Raw genomic sequence first — 16771 nt, forward strand, 5'->3', positions numbered from 1 at the left:
GCAGTCCCCCTGTCACCATCTGTGACCTCCTCATTGAGATATTCTCTCAATTCCAAGTAGCTGTCTCTCTAAGTGGATTATTGCATGTATATTTTTTCACAGTGGAGAGGAAGCATAACAACCAGAATGGACTCAGGCCATTGTTGTTTATCTTCAGCTCATTCTTGTTTTATGTAACTTATCAAAGACTTTTCAGTCTAGCCCATCCAATCTTCTGTTCTGATATTATGTACCCAGAACATTTTCCAGTTTGAACACCCATTTTAAGATGATATGATATGATTTAAGAAATAACAGCTGCTGTTTCTAGCAGATTTAGAAACTGAGTATAATCAGTATTGGCTCAACCAGAATTATTTGATAAACTGGTTAAACTGGATTATTTTCATTAGCATTAGGTTGTAATGCTAATAAAAATCTTATATGATTTTACTGCTTGTGGAATCTACCTCAAATCTATATATATAAAGCTGAAGTTGTCTGTGTATGGCAGGTTTGGTAGCCTTCAACTAACATTATCTCCTCTGAGACCCTGTGGCGCAAGTTGACCAAAATTGAAAGTATGATAGAAGGCTTGCTCTTCATTCCGTAGAAGATAAAATTCAAATTGGACCATGTTAACACAAAAAATTATTTACATCAAAAAGGTGCTTTTTTTCTATGAAAATCCCTATTTTTTACGATTTTTTTTACTGCTGTGTCGCCTTTTTCGGTGTATTTCAACCAAGAAAATGTTCACTTAAAGAGAATAACAAGCTACATAATGGAAAAATTTTTACTTTTCAAAAATTTCAATTCTAAAGGGTCGAAACAAACCCGAGCAATGCCGGGCGATACTGCTAGTATAATTAATAGTTCTCTTAGATTATAAAATAGAATATTATCAAGTACTTGTGACATGAAGCAAAAGTGAAATGCTTTATCATTGAAAATAGATCTTATAAATAAAACAATTCTCACTTACATTTATCAAAACTTAAAATATGAACAGCTGCTTAGATCTTACAAAATTACTATTCAGCAAGCTTATTGTCTTGCAAAGATACATTACAACTGCTCTTAACATATTCTTTATGTAGTTTAACTATATCACTGAAATATCAAATTTGTGTGTAAATGTATGCACATATATATATGTGTGTGTGTGTGTGTATACATATATACATACATATATATATGTGTGTGTGTATACATACATATACACACACATATACACATACATATATATGTATATATGTGTATATATGTGTGTGTATATGTATGTAGACACACACAGACATATATATATATTGTTATATTTCGGAATGGTCATTTTGCCAGTTTAGCCAATAAAAACACATGCACTATATATTTGGTGTTATTTTGCTTCAGTGTTATATTTATTTTTTACATTAATCTTAATCTTATTTCGGCCAGAGTTCTTTCGTCACACTCCTGTGACCGCATCAGTAGTCCTTTGTTTTCTTCTTTCTTATTTGTGTCTCTCCTTACTTACCGTCAGCCATTTTCTGGCTGATGGTTAGTAAGGAGAGACACAAATAAGATTAAGATTAATGTAAAAACTAAATAACACTGAAGCAAAATAACACCAAATATATAGTGCGTGTGTTTTTATTGGCTAAACTGGCAAAAACAATAACAATATCTGTTTCAACACATGACTTCACATTAAAAAATCTTGCACAACAAATATTTAAACGTACTATATATATATATATATATATAATATATATATATATATATATATATATATATTGATGGCACTCCGTCAGTTACAACGACAATGGTTCCAGTTAATCCAATCAATGGAACAGCCTGTTCATGAAATTAACATGCAAGTGGCTGAGCACTCCACAGACATGTGTACCCTTAACGTAGTTCTAGAGGAGATTCAGCATGACAGAGAGTGTGACAAGGCTGGCCCTTTGAAATAAAGGTACAACAGCAACTTCAACAAGTGAGAGAAAGATGTGGTGAAAGAGTACGGCAAGGTTCACCAACACCCCCTGCCAGAGCCTCATGGATCTTTAGGTGTTTTCGTTCAATAAACACTCACAACGCCCGGTCTGAGAATTGAAACAACAATCCTATGACCATGAGTCCGCTGCCCTAACCACTGGGCCATTGCACCTCCACACATACACAAATATATATATGTATGTATATATATATATATATATATATATATATATATATATGTATGTATGTGTATGTATGTATGTATATATATATATGTAGGCCTCACTGAGGAAATGACCAGCGACTGAGACCTTTGGAAATATGCTGTACGGGAGAAGACCAGGCAGGACAAGTGAGTCCAGCCCACTTATGCATGCCTTTCCTCCCTTGGACACACAAAGACCTGTTGAGGCAAGCGAAGTCGATATCGAACCTCATCCGATGACAGGCACTCATGCCAACACCCCTTTGCTTGCGAAGACCTGTTGGGGCAAGGAAATCGAAATCGGAATCGGAAGTGAAATTGAACCAATCCTATGACTGGCACCCGGCAGATGCCTGGACCCTTGGACTGGAGATACGTAAAAAGCACTATCCGAATCGTGGCTGATGCCAGCCCCGCCTCGACTGGCTTCTGTGCCGGTGGCACGTAAAAAGCACTATCCGAATCGTGGCTGATGCCAGCGCCGCCTCGACCGGCTTCTGTGCCGGTGGCACGTAAAAAGCACCATCCGAATTGTGGCCGAAGCCAGTGCCGCCTCGACTGGCTTCCGTGCCGGTGGCACGTAAAATGCACCAATCCGACCATGGCCATTGCCAGCCTCGCCTGGCACCTGTGCGGGTGGCACATAAAAAGCACCCACTACACTCACGGGGTGGTTGGCGTTAGGAAGGGCATCCAGCTGTAGAAACATTGCCAGATAAGACTGGAGCCTGGTGCAGCCTTCTGGCTTCCCAGCTCCCCGGTCGAACCGTCCAACCCATGCTAGCATGGAGAACGGACGTTAAACGATGATGATGATGATATGTGTGTGTGTGTATGTCAGATATTTCCCATCTCTAAATGAAGAATTAAAATGTTTTACTATAGTTTTGTACTTGCATAGCAAGACCAAACGATTTCTCTGCAGTTTTCTGAGAACTAATGCTAAACCAAATAATTCCAGTTATATTTTCCTTGAATTTTATGGAAAGAAATTCTGTTTATGAAAGCTATGATCAATAAATATTTAATGAGTAATGTTTAACTTATCTTCTTTTTAGGTATGGATCTTCAGTTTTCTCTGGATATGGGAGTTACGTGGGAACTTTTTCAGACTGCCTGCACACCTTCCGATATAGACTGTGCCAGCTATCATCAGAGCAGCCGATTTATGTCTGATATTTACCATGGATGGAATAGAATTACATTACCTGTCCCTTATTATGCAAAGTAAGACAGCAATATCTTTTTAACATTTTTCTTCTTTTTTTTTTTTTACTTGTTTTAACCATTGAACTGCAGCCATGCTGGAGCACTGCCTTGAAATGTTTTAGTCAAACAGATCGAAGCCCCTGCCAGTGCTTTCTTTTTATTTCATGTCTGGTATTTATTCTATCAGTCTCTTTTGCTGAACTGCTAAGTTAAAAGGACATAAACAAACCAAAACCAGTTATCAAGAGGTGGTGGTGGTGCAGAGTGTAAACACACGCTCAAAATGTACACACACAGTTATATGATAGGCTTCCACCATTAGCATAGCTAGGGGGTGGGGCTGTTAGGGGCAGTTTGCCCTGGGCAGCAGTTCTTTTGAGTCTGCTGTAGGGAATATGTACTTTTTTGTGGGGTCAGGGGGTGGCAAACAGAAGGTCTGCCCTGGGTGGCACACACTCTAGCTACGCTAGTGGCTTCCATACAATTTCTTATTTCTTTACTGCCCACAAGGGGCTACACACAGAGGGGACAAACAAGGACAGACAAAGGGATTAAGTCGATTACATCAACCCCAGTGCATAACTAGTACTTATTTAATCAACCCCGAAAGGATGACAGGCAAAGTCAACCTCGGTGGAATTTGAACTCAGAATGTAAGACAGACGAAATACCAAGCATTTCACCTGGCGTGCTAACGTTTCTGCCAGCTTACCGCCTTACAATTTCTGTCCACCAAATCCACTCACAAGGCATTGGTCACTCTGAGTCTACAGAAGATACTTGCCCAAGGTGTCACATAGTGGAACTGAACCTGAAATCACGTAGGTGCAGAGTGAGCTTCTTAACCACACCGCAATGTTTTCAAAAGAAAAGAATACTAATTTCAGAAATTATAACAAAACACATGCAGTACTAGATTAAATTGAATTTTGTATGTATAAATTTTTAAATATATTTCAATTTGCACGTTGGTAAGACTTGACATTTTCAATTCTCTGTGTCATCATTTGCTTCTCTGTTCAGTACAAACAACTTATTTTTTTCAAACTAGTCATACCTTGAACTCAGTACATGTTATAGAGCATATTCTTTTCTCATATAATGGGATCCTTCTGGCAACAATAGAATGTTAGTGTCTGAACAATCATATCATTCTAGAAACTCTGAGTAGCTATAGACTGTGTCACCAGCTTTGTGCAAATATATTTATCCTATCTACTTTTCTATATATTACTCTATCTATGTCCCTCTTGAAAACATCTTTTTTCTTTCTTTCCCTTTTACTGACCTTGATGTTATTTCTATTAAATAATTTGTTATACATATGACTAGGTGGGAATGATTTATTAATTTGTATTTAAAGGTTGCTGGAAATACCTGATCTTATTTAAGCTACAGTAATGGATGAACCAAATTATATTCTGTTTTCAGCAATTACTGCTCTTTCTTAAGAAATTGATCTCATCTTTATATTTTCATCTCATCTTTATCTTTTACTTAATGTCCCATAATAATAACTGACAGTTTTATCAAATGTTAAATTATCTGTTTAAATGTTAAATATTCTTTTATTTATGTTACTGATTTATAAATATATCTGTAGGGTGGATGAAATCTTTAGCAGTATACATAAGGTTTTCATTCAGTTTTCTGTAAAGTCGATGTCTACCTGCCAACAGGTAACATCTAAAAAGTTGACTGATATTAGTAGTTATTATGGTGTTGAGGCCAAATTCATTTAAGCGTGCTTATTGGGCTATTTTAATCTTATTTAACTTTCAGCTAGTCTTGTGTGAAAAAGCAAAACCATCATCCCTATATAAACCTGTTTTTTAAGGCTTTAAATATACTTTTGAATATATCTAGAATATGTAATCCAATTGTGAAGGCACATGGTTTAATGGTTAGAGTATTTGGCTCACAATCATAAAGTTGTAGGTTCAATTCCTTGACTGAGTGGCATAGTGTATTCTTGAGCAAGGCACTTCATTTTATATTGTTTAGTTTACTCAGTTGTAAGGAGTACTCCCTCTATCTATCACATCCTAAATGTTCCACTGGATCAAGGATGAGGTGACTGAGGTGTCTTATGTTTACATAAACACCTACAACAAACAGTGGAAACATGATACATGTTACCAAACCATACTCACTAGTGAATGACATCTGGCTATGTTGTCTAATCAAATCACATACCTTAACTTCATCAAAGTTCTCCATCCTTACATCAACAAAATAGGGCTTTCCTGGCAAACAATTATATCAATATTATTGCTGCTGGTAATGAATGTTTCTTGCAAAATCCCAGTCCTTGTTGAGAAAAGGGTTGGAAATTGATGGATACAATTCAACAATGTTAAAATGTGAGAACCTGAATTTACTATTAAACCAACCAAATATATTATTGTTGTTGTTTCATAGTTTCCAGTTGATTTTTCTAATATTTTTGAAGATATTAAGTAAAATCTATTTTCTGATTACACTAAATTTGTTCTTTACCAAGAATATAACACTGCACATGGGGTTAACTGTGAAATTATCTTTATGGTCTTTGAAGGTGGTGTATTTTTACATTTGGTTAGACATTTTATCTTCTTATTCCACTTCAGGCAAGTAACTAAGATGTTTCAATATCATAGGTGTTACTATTATTTGTATAATGTCATTTGTAGGAAGTCTGCTGTAGTTATCTATATTTCTAGTTTATATATAAGTTTAGGATTTTATCAAAAAATGTGTATAATTAAAGATGTTGAATTGTCAAAAGCATTAGAATACAGTAAATAGAAAGGCGGTGATCTGGTAGAAACGTTAGCATGCCAGGCGAAATGCTTAGTGGTATTTCATCTGTCTTTATGTTCTCAGTTCAAATTCCGCCAAGGTCGACTTTGCCTTTCTTCCTTTCAGGGTCAATAAATTAAGTATCAGTTACACACTGGAATCGATGTAATCGATTTAATCCCTTTGTCTGTCCCTGTTTGTCTCCTCTATGTTTAGCCCCTTGTGGGCAATAAAGAAATAAAAATACTGTAAATAGAATGTCTCACTCTATACATTCTGGATTTCTACACAGTGAGTTCAAATCTTACTGAGATCACCTTTGCATTTCATCTTTCAAGGGTCAATAAATAAAGTACTCCAACAAGGGCAGTTCATTGGTAGAAATCTTAGAAGTGCACCTATGCTGGTGTTGTGTAGAAAAGCACTTGTTCAGGACCACATAAAAAGTGCCTGTTCTGGTTCCACATAAAAAGCACTCATGCCAGTGCCTTACATAAAACACCTGTGCTGGTGCCATGTGTATAGAGCATCCATGCCAGTGTCATGTAAAAGTACCCATGCCGGTGCCACGTAAAAAGCATCCAGTATGCTCTGTAAAGTGGTCGGCGTTATGACGGGCATCCAGCCATAAAAACCATGCCAAAACAGACAATCGGAGCTTGAGCAACTTCTATCAATCCATCCAACTTGTCAAACCACTGCCAGCATGGAGAATCTTTTCCACTCTTGGCATAAGGCCTGAAATTTGGGGTGAGAGGGGCCAGTCGATTAGATTGACCCCAGTACACAACTGGTAGTTAGTTTATCGACCCTGAAAGGATGAAAGGAAAAGTTAACCTCAGCAGAATTTGAACTCAGAACATAAAGACAAACAAAATGCCACTAAGTATTTCGCCCAGTGTGCTAACATTTCTGCCAACTCACCACCTTGCCAGCATGGAGAATGGACATAAATGATAATGTTAGAGCAAAGGACAACATTCGTTGTGGTACCTGTTTTGGCTGTTTGCATTTTGAATTCAAATTCCGCTAATGGCCAGGCTATATCACCCAACAAACGAAGTATCCTGTTCAAACTGGCATTTGACCAGCTTTGGTAGGTAGGCCTACAACAAACTTAGATCACACTGACAATGGTAAAATGAAACTTTCACCCAACAATAGATTGACAATGGCTGAATAGTACAACTGGATCGGTTACGACAACGAGGGTTCCGGTTGATCCGAATCAATGGAACAGCCTGCTCGTGAAATTAAAGTGTAAGTGGCTGAGCACTCCACAGACACGTGTACCCTTAACGTAGTTCTCGGGGATATTCAGCGTGACACAGAGAGTGACAAGGCCGGCCCTTTGAAATACAGGTACAACAGAAACAGGAAGTAAGAGTGAGAGAAAGTTGTGGTGAAAGAGTACAGCAGGGATCACCACCATCCCCTGCCGGAGCCGCGTGGAGCTTTAGATGTTTTCGCTCAATAAACACTCACAACACCCGGTCTGGGAATCGAAACCACGATCCTATGACCGCGAGTCCGCTGCCCTAACCACTGGGCCATTGCACCTCCACATAGTACAACTAAGCACTGTGTATAAGAAGCTCATTATTATCAACATTTGACCTTTGGGTATCATGAGAAGAGTCCACTCCATTGCAATCATTGAGATTTGGTCTCCGGTCTGAGAACCACTTCCTTCCTTCCTCACACTAGTCTTGGAGCCCCTCCAAATGGTCATGGTTGCTGCACTTCCTCCTGTGGGTAAATCATAAAAAATTAAAATATGTATTGTAATCTTATATGCTATTCAATCCATTGATATTATTGATTTTCAAGTTAGCCCAGAATTTAATGGTAAAAAAAGAGTAGCCATTATTGCTATGGCTACACATGTGGTACAAACTGGTTATTTTCCTGGCTATCAATTTATACAGTTCAAAATGAATATTGATTTTTATTGATGAAAACTTTCTCCAATTAAATTATTTAATTATGCTAGATGTAATTAAGGTCAGGCTCGCAGATATAAAGTATAACAATGCCAGTGTTTCTGATAAAATTCCATAAAGACTTTCCCAATTGACATAATAATAGGGAAATAGTTTTTCTCACATTTTCTATTCCACTTTGTTGTTCTATAATTATTCTTTAATGATAGTTTTTGAATTGATACTGAGAGGAACAAGATATTCGAATGCCAAAAATTGCTTTTTCAATCCATTAAACTTTCTTAACAACTTCAACAAAAGCAAATAAAATACAAGATGGAAAAATCTAAAATACGTAGCAAATAACAAATTTTATATTTGTCACTAAATTCATTCTGCTACGCTATTATTACTATTATTATTTGTCCAACCCATGCCAGTACGGAAAATGGACGTTAAATGATGATGATGCTGATGATGATGACAGCAATGATTCTCAGGACACTGAACTGCTAGAATCGTTAGCAAGTGAGACAAATTGCTTTGTGACATTTCTTCCTTCTTTACATTCTGATTTCAAATGCCACCAAGGTCAACTTTGCCTTTAATCCTTTCAGGATCAATGAAATAACTATCAATCAAGCACTGGGATTGATGTAATTGTTTGTCCCCCTTCCCCACAATTTCAGGCCCAACGCCTCTCATAGAGAGAATTATTATTATTATTGAGTGAGAGAGCAGTGCATGCCATCAAAGTGACACTGGGGTAAAATATACGAAGCCCAGTATATCCATCATGACTACCCATCTGATAAGGGTTCACTAGGCATCACAACCATATGTGCGCGACATGGTGATCTCATATCAAGATAAACAGCTCATGACCTTGCAGGTGGGGCCCAGTTAGAATTTTCTTCTGGTCGAGTAACCCATCCCACTCAAAGGTCCCTGAATAAGGGTTGTTTAAGGATGTTGAACAAAACACCCATGTTTCCAGAGGTGAATTATTCAAACCCCAAATTATCTCTCTCAACACATGGCTATGATGCTCCCCCACTACTTCTGCTCATGATCAGAGATGCACATATCGTCAGCCACTAAGGGACATACTGAACTGGTTAAGGTCAAACAACTGACAAGCAAATCTGTGGTATTGAGCAGAATATTTGCTGTAGCCCATCTTTTATACTAAGACAAAACAATGTACATGATAACACTTCCAATCAGTTAAGATCAGAAGCCACAAGAGCCACTGCCTGGTACTGCATCAGGGCATATTATTATTATTATTATTATTATCATTAAGGCGCAGGAGTGGCTGTGTGGTAAGTAGCTTGCTTACCAACCACATGGTTCCGGGTTCAGTCCCACTGCGTGGAATCTTGGGCAAGTATCTTCTACTATAGCCCCGGGCCGATCAATGCCTTGTGAGTGGATTTGGTAGAAGGAAACTGAAAGAAGCCTGTCATATATATGTATATATATATATATATGTATTTGTGTGTCTGTGTTGGTCTTCCTAGCATTGCTTGACAACCGATGCTGGTGTGTTTACGTCCCCGTCACTTAGCGGTTCGGCAAAAGAGACCGATAGAATAAGTACTGGGCTTACAAAGAATAAGTCCCGGGGTTGATTTGCTCGACTAAAAGCGGTGCTCCAGCATGGCCGCAGTCAAATGACTGAAACAAGTAAAAGAGTAAGAGGGTAAGCTTGTAGAAACATCAGCACACCAGGCAAAAATGCTTTGTAGCATTTCATTTGTCTTTTACATTCTGAGCTCAAATTCAAACATTTTTCATTCAGATTTTGAGAACTTTGTGGATGAGTCATAAAGTTTGAAGCAGCACTATTTTCTGTACAAAAAATGGTTCCAGGTAAAAGGGAATATGATTGATAGCATGCATATATGTATCATCATGATCATCATTTAACATCCTCCTTCCATGCTGGCATGGGTTGGACAGTTTGACAGGAGCTGGACAGGCAGAAGCCTGCACCATACTTCTGTGTCTGTTTCAGCATGGTTTTCTTTTTATGGCTGGATGCCCTTCCTAACAGCAACCACTCCACAGAGTGGGCTGAGTGCTTTTTACATGGCACCAGCACAGACAAGGTCAATTTTGGCATGGTTTTTTTTTACTGCTGGATGCCCTTATAAATGCCAACGACTTTACAGTATGGACTGAATGCTTTTCATGTGGCACCAGCACTGGCAGGGTCACTAAGTAACTTTGCAAGATAAGGGATCTTTGAGAGGAGAGAGGGCATTGGAGGAGGTGATTTTGTGCCAGATGATGAAAGGTTAGAGAGTTACAAAGAGACAGAAACAGATGTCTTGCTGTAGAGGAGGTCCATGGTTACCCAGCCAGAGAGAGAGAGAGGGGAAGGGAGAGAGTTAACAAGAAAGAGGGCAGAAATAGGTGTGCTGCTGATGTATAATCTTATTTGTCATTGGACTACGGCCATGCTAGAGCTCGAGGGGCTTTGTCAAACAAATCAACTCCAGTACGTTTTTTTAAGCCTGGTACTTTATCAGTCTCTTTTTCCAAGAGCAAAATCTATCAGTCTGTTTTGTTCCTGTAACTTAGCAGTTACAGGGACAGACAAACAAACACCAAACACAAAGACACACACACACACAGACATATATATATATATATACATACACACACACTACACTACACTCACGGAGTGGTTGGCGTTAGGAAGGGTATCCAGCTGTAGAAACACTGCCAGATCAGACTGGAGCCTGGTGCAGCTTCCTGGCTTCCCAGACCCTGGTCGAACCGTCCAACCCATGCTAGCATGGAAAATGGACGTTAAACGATGATGATATATATATATAGAGGGAGAGAGAGAAAGGTAGGAAGGAAGGAAAGTAGAGAGGTAGGAAGCATGGAGGTGGTGACACGTGACCGAGACCTTTGACAATAAACCGTACTTGAGAAGATCTGTCAAGCCAAATGTAATTGCAGTCATGGCTGATGCCAGTGTTGTGTAATTGGCTCTCATACCGGTGGCACATAAAAAGCACTCTTTGAACGCTGGGCCATGTGTTGTGCTTGAAAAGACCCATTAAGCGAAATGAAATCATAATCATGGCCAATGCCTGCGTCACATATCTGGCACAGAAAAAGTACCCTTTGAACTTTGGTCCTCAAACCAAGTGAGATCATAGTTATGGCTAATACCGGTGTTTCATAACTGGCACCCATGCCAGTGGCATGTAAAAAGCACTCACTACACTCTTGGAGTGGTTGGAATTAGGAAGAGCATCTAGCCATAGAAACCTTGCCAAATCAGATTGGAACCTGGTGCTGCTCCCCGGCTTACCAGTTTTCAGTCAAACTGTCCGACCCATGCCAGCATGGAAAACAGACGTTAAATAATGAGGATGATGATAAGGATGATATACAACAGGTTTCCATAGAGTTTCTATCTAACAAATTTATTCACCAAATCATTGGTAAGCCCCAAGGCTAGTAGCAGATACTTTCCTAAGGTACCACAGTGGGGATGAACCTGAAACCACATGGTTGGTAAGTGTACGTGTTTAGCAAGTAATTTAATCTGAAATACCATGTTGAGGCTAAAAATAATCTCATTGTCAGAGGCGTATTCGAGCTATTTAAAATACACATATTCTGTTAAGTTCACTTTTCCTCTCTTATTATTTTATAAGCTGAATAATAATAATGTGTAATTATTGTGTGTCAGTTTTTTGTTGTTTTTTTTGTTTTTGGGGTTTTTTTTTTACTATAAATTTAAGTTGCTTAACAGGTGATGAAGAGCTTGTTTCCTTGGTTTTATCTGTTTTTGCTTTGTACATGTATTGAATGAAATATGAGTCTCTATAATGTGAGAACAAAAAACAGTCATAATTCTGATACTCTGCTTCACTATTGAATACAATTTATCTTTATTATGCGATGTAGTAAAAGTGCATGAAGTGCGATTAACAGTTTATGCGTATCTGCAACAAACACACATACCCACATGCTCATACAAACACACATACACTCGCATGCTAGTATACTCACACATGCACACAGGCTCGCATATGCACACAGGCTCACACATGCACTTACAGGCATATACATGCATAAAATCCATTATCATTACATCCATCTTTTCATACTTGCATTAAGGTGAACAGAACTTTTTCACCACAGCATCTCTTCACTTGTCTTCATCATTCATCATCTCCTTTGTGAAGCCCAGCATTTTAAGAATATCTTTCACCAGTGTCTTCCTTAGTCTTCTTCTTTCACGTATTTTTCCCATTTGAATCACTTGGAACTTCTTCTTTACCCAACCATCATACTTTATAGACATCACGTAACCATACCTGTTCAGCCCCATCTCTTGTACACTACACTAAATTCCTCTTAACCTCAGTTTTTCTTTCAGTTGATTTGTACTCCACAATTCGAGTTCTTTTGGTGGTCTTCATAGCCAAGTGTTATACACCACAGCTCAGGCAAATAAGATCACCCAAAGGTTCCAGGTTTAAAACAAAACAAAGACAGCATTTTAAAAACAAAATGGCCAGAGGTTGTGATATAGGAATGTGCTGAAGAACTCCAGCATCTCTCCTAGACACTTGGAAAAAGAAGGCCCTACAGCACAATGAATGGCACCGATTGCTAAATGTCATAATTCCAGCCATTGAGGAGAAACAACAGAGAGAACACAAAAGAGCACATGAGGGGCATCATTTCTCCATTGTGTCAAATAGCTTTGCCTGCAGCAGATGTCATTGCTGCTGTAGATCAAGAGCAGGCCTTGTAAGCCACATGTGAACCTGCCATTATTTCTGATTAAGAACAGTCAATGTCATCCTACAAAGGACAGTCAATGAAGATGATTTTAAAAACAGCAGGGGGATACATAGGGGTTGAGACCTAGGTAGGCCGAGCTCCCTTAGAGTATCAGGAACTAACAGGCTGAAACACTTGCTTGACAGTTCTTCTGAAAATAGCTCTTGTTTTCTGCTCATCCTGTTGCAAGTTTCCTCTGACTACAACATAACACTTTCATTTGTTTGGTAGTTCATTTGTTTTACATGCTTTGCATTGTTTGCAGAGGCTGGGCAAATATATTGAGACATTGTTTTTAATTTGTTTCTCACAGTGGGATCCTTATTGCCTAGGTTAGTTCTTATTCAGATTATGCCCAACCTAGAAGGATCAGGGAACCATATCTCATTCATCCATTTCATTTTGGTTAAAGAGCATGGTGCTATGTAAAGAGCACCCACGCCAGTGCCATATAAAAAAGCACCATGTAAAGAAGCACCCATGCTGGCACCCCATAAAATGTACCCAGTACATTTTGCAAAGTGGTTAGCATTAGGAAGGGCATTCAGCCATAGAAACCACAGCAAAAACAGATGACTGAAGCCTGGTGCAGCCCCCACCCAGCTTGCCAGCCCTTGTCAAACTGTCCAGCCTGTGCCAGCACAGAAAATAGACATAAAATGATGATGATGATTGTTTTACAGCTAAATTATCATTCCTGATGCTAATCATCATCGTCATTTAACGTCCATTTTCCATGCTAGAATGGATTGGACGGTTCAACTGGGGTCTGAGAAGCCAGGAGGCTGCACCAGGCTCCAGTCTGATCTGGCAGTGTTTCTGCAGCTGGATGCCCTTCCTAATGCCAACCACTCCGTGAGTGTAGTGGGTGCTTTTTACGTGCCACCAGCACAGGGGCCAGAAGAGGGTGGCAAACGGCCATGATCAGTTGGTGCTTTTTACGTGCCACCAGCACAGGGGCCAGAAGAGGGTGGCAAACGGCCATGATCGGTTGGTGCTTTTTACGTGTCACCGGCACAAACGCCAGTCAAGGTGGCGCTGGCATCAGCCATGTTTGGATGGTACTTTTTATGCACCACCATCACGGGTATCACAACTACAATTTCCATTTGATTTTTATTTTGATGTTGATGTACTTGACTCAATAGATCTCTTCAAGCACAGCAGGTCACCCCACGATCCAAGGTGAGCACAGCAGGCCGTCTTGCAAGCCAGGAACTCACTTCATTTGTCAGATCTTCATGGTCACAGCATATCTCAGAGGTCTCGGTTTTTCGTTATTGCCTCTGTGAGGCCCAACATGCCACCGGCATGGGTATTACAACTACAATTTCCATTTGATTTTTATTTTGATGTTGATATACTTGACTCAACAGGTCTCCTCAAGCACAGCAGGTCACCCTACGATCCAAGGTTAGCACAGCAGGCTGTCCTGCAAGCCATGAACTCACTTCACTGTCCTTAACTGTTTTTAATGAAATGACTAAATGATTCTCCACCACTACCCACTGCACTTTTATACAAGCAACTGTTGATGTAAACTTTTATATTTCTGTCCAGATCCAAGTCAACAAGATTCCGTTGGATCCAACATGCACCTTTCAATAAACAGCATCATTGGGCACTTCGAGCTCTCTACATTGGCAAAAAATGCCCTCAGTTGTGCAGTGGTCATGGTAACTGTATTGGACATGTTTGCAGGTAAGTCATTCTCTCCTATTTTCTCATAAATAATCATCAAAATATAAAATATTACATAATCATGTGGTCAACCAGACTATCAGATGTTGTTATACATCACTGATCACAATGCACTTTTGCATCGTTTTAGCATTTCGAATGATGCCACTCCACTGGCTTGGTGAGTAGGCCAACATTCCCTCTGATAAGAGGGCTCATCCATCACAGGATCACAGCTGAGTGGACATGAGCAATGTGAAATGAGGTGTTTTGCTCAAGAACACAATTCACCACCTAGTCTGGGGATCAAACCCAGAATCTAGTAATTGTGAGTGCAGCACCTCTAACCACTAGGCCACACGCTTTCATAAAATATAGAAAATAAAAAAATGTATTTGTCTAATATCTATTTCCACATTTAATGAATTTCTATACTATTTATACATTTTATTATACTTTTTCTTTTTTACTTTTTTTTGTTATTTGCTTATTTAGATTATTCTGTCAAGGTGAGATTTTCTAGATTTTTTTTATATTCTTTTAGTGAAGATTCTAAAACAAAACTCACTTTTCTGGAAACAAATAATCTCTACATATTAGTTTATATTTGTTACTATTTATATCCCTCTATAGTGCACATAGTCAAAATTTAATATTGTGACTAAGTCTAGATTTAAATTATCATCAGTCTTTACACTTTAACCCTTTGAGCTGGCAGAATCGTTAGCACGTCGGGCGAAATACTTAGCGGTATTTCGGCTGCCATTACGTTCTGAGTTCAAATTCTGCCAAGGCCGACTTTGTCTTTCATCCTTTAGGGGTTGATTAACCCTTTAGTGTTCAGAATACTCTGTTAAATGTAATACTTTTTCACTCAAATTGTTTTGAATTAATTATGCATTATCTTATAGCTTTGAGGTTTCAATGATGCAATTGTTTATTTTCAGAATGGCATTGTAGGTTAGGAGTGAGAGGCTTGATATCGCCAGTTTGAATATAAAACATGTAGAATATATTGGGCCGGATTTGGCCGGTTTAAACACTAAAGGGTTAAATAAGTACCAGTTACATACTGGAGTCGATGTAATCGACTTAATCCCTTTGTCTGTCCTTGTTTGTCACCTCTATGTTTCGCCCCCTGTGGGCAATAAAGAAATAAAATATTTAGATTATTCTGTCAAATACAATGCTTGTTCATTTACATTGTTTTGAATTAGTCATGCATTATCTTGCAGCTTTGAGATTTCAATGATGTCATTGTTAACTCTTAAAATGACATTGTAGGGTAGGTGTGAGAGGCCAGATCTGGCCAGTTTTAATATAAAACAGGTTGAATATTTAAGCTGGATATGGCCAGTTTAAATGCTAAATGGTTAAAGATGGATGTATCATCCAGATGACAGGGTACTGTGTAAGAGTTAAAGGATTTCATAGTTCACATCTTGTTGGTATATCCAGACTCAATTCTGTCAGTCCGTCAGTCCACCACAATCAGGAGTGTTTGCTTTTAAAGCTTTACTCTTTTACTTGTTTCAGTCATTTGACTGTGGCCATGCTGGAGCACCGCCTTTAGTCAAGCAAATTGACCCCAGGACTTATTCTTTGTAAGCCTAGTACTTATTCTATCGGTCTCTTTTGCTGAACCGCTAAGTTACAGGGACGTAAACACACCAGCATCGGTTGTCAAGCAATGTTGGGGGGACAGACACACAAACATATACACATACACACATACATATATATAATATATATATATATATATACACAAAAAATTCAGGGTGAATACTTGATAACTGTAAGCACCTGTATATGCCAGTTAGTGGTGTAGGTGATAGGGTATATTTATCAAAAGAAAAACAGGATGCAAAGGATTTAGCGGTACATATGTTTCTGGCTTTATTGGACAATTTATATCAATGCATAATTGATGTAACATGTATGTCAATAGCCTTCTTCAGCCGCACACAATTACCACACCAAAGACATGTATTACATTATAGCAGGTTTGAGAAGTTTGGGAAAAAAGACGAGTTTCGTTGGGAATGCAAATCCTCATAGTCGTATATGGCAAAGCGAGACACCAAAACAAAACGTCCATAGAATGAGGAGGCTGGATGTTGAGATAAAGAAGGAAGGAGTGGAAGGGGGGGAATCTTTAATGAATTTGGGATCACAAAGAGGAAAAAATATATAT

The 16771-nt window shown here is 38.7% G+C and overlaps 1 protein-coding gene across 1 annotated transcript in view; it reads left to right on the forward strand.

The window, feature by feature from the left end:
• LOC115210297 (reelin) overlaps window positions 1-16771 on the forward strand; it is a 254404-nt gene that overhangs the window by 198786 nt on the left and 38847 nt on the right. Inside the window, exons 44-45 of the mRNA XM_036501881.1 lie at window positions 3223-3391; window positions 14458-14598. Coding sequence (XP_036357774.1) covers window positions 3223-3391; window positions 14458-14598 — 310 coding nt within the window. The remainder of the gene's footprint in view (window positions 1-3222; window positions 3392-14457; window positions 14599-16771) is intronic.

The sequence above is a fragment of the Octopus sinensis genome, linkage group LG4, assembly GCF_006345805.1.
Source record: "Octopus sinensis linkage group LG4, ASM634580v1, whole genome shotgun sequence".
NCBI classification, from domain to species: Eukaryota; Metazoa; Mollusca; class Cephalopoda; order Octopoda; family Octopodidae; genus Octopus; species Octopus sinensis.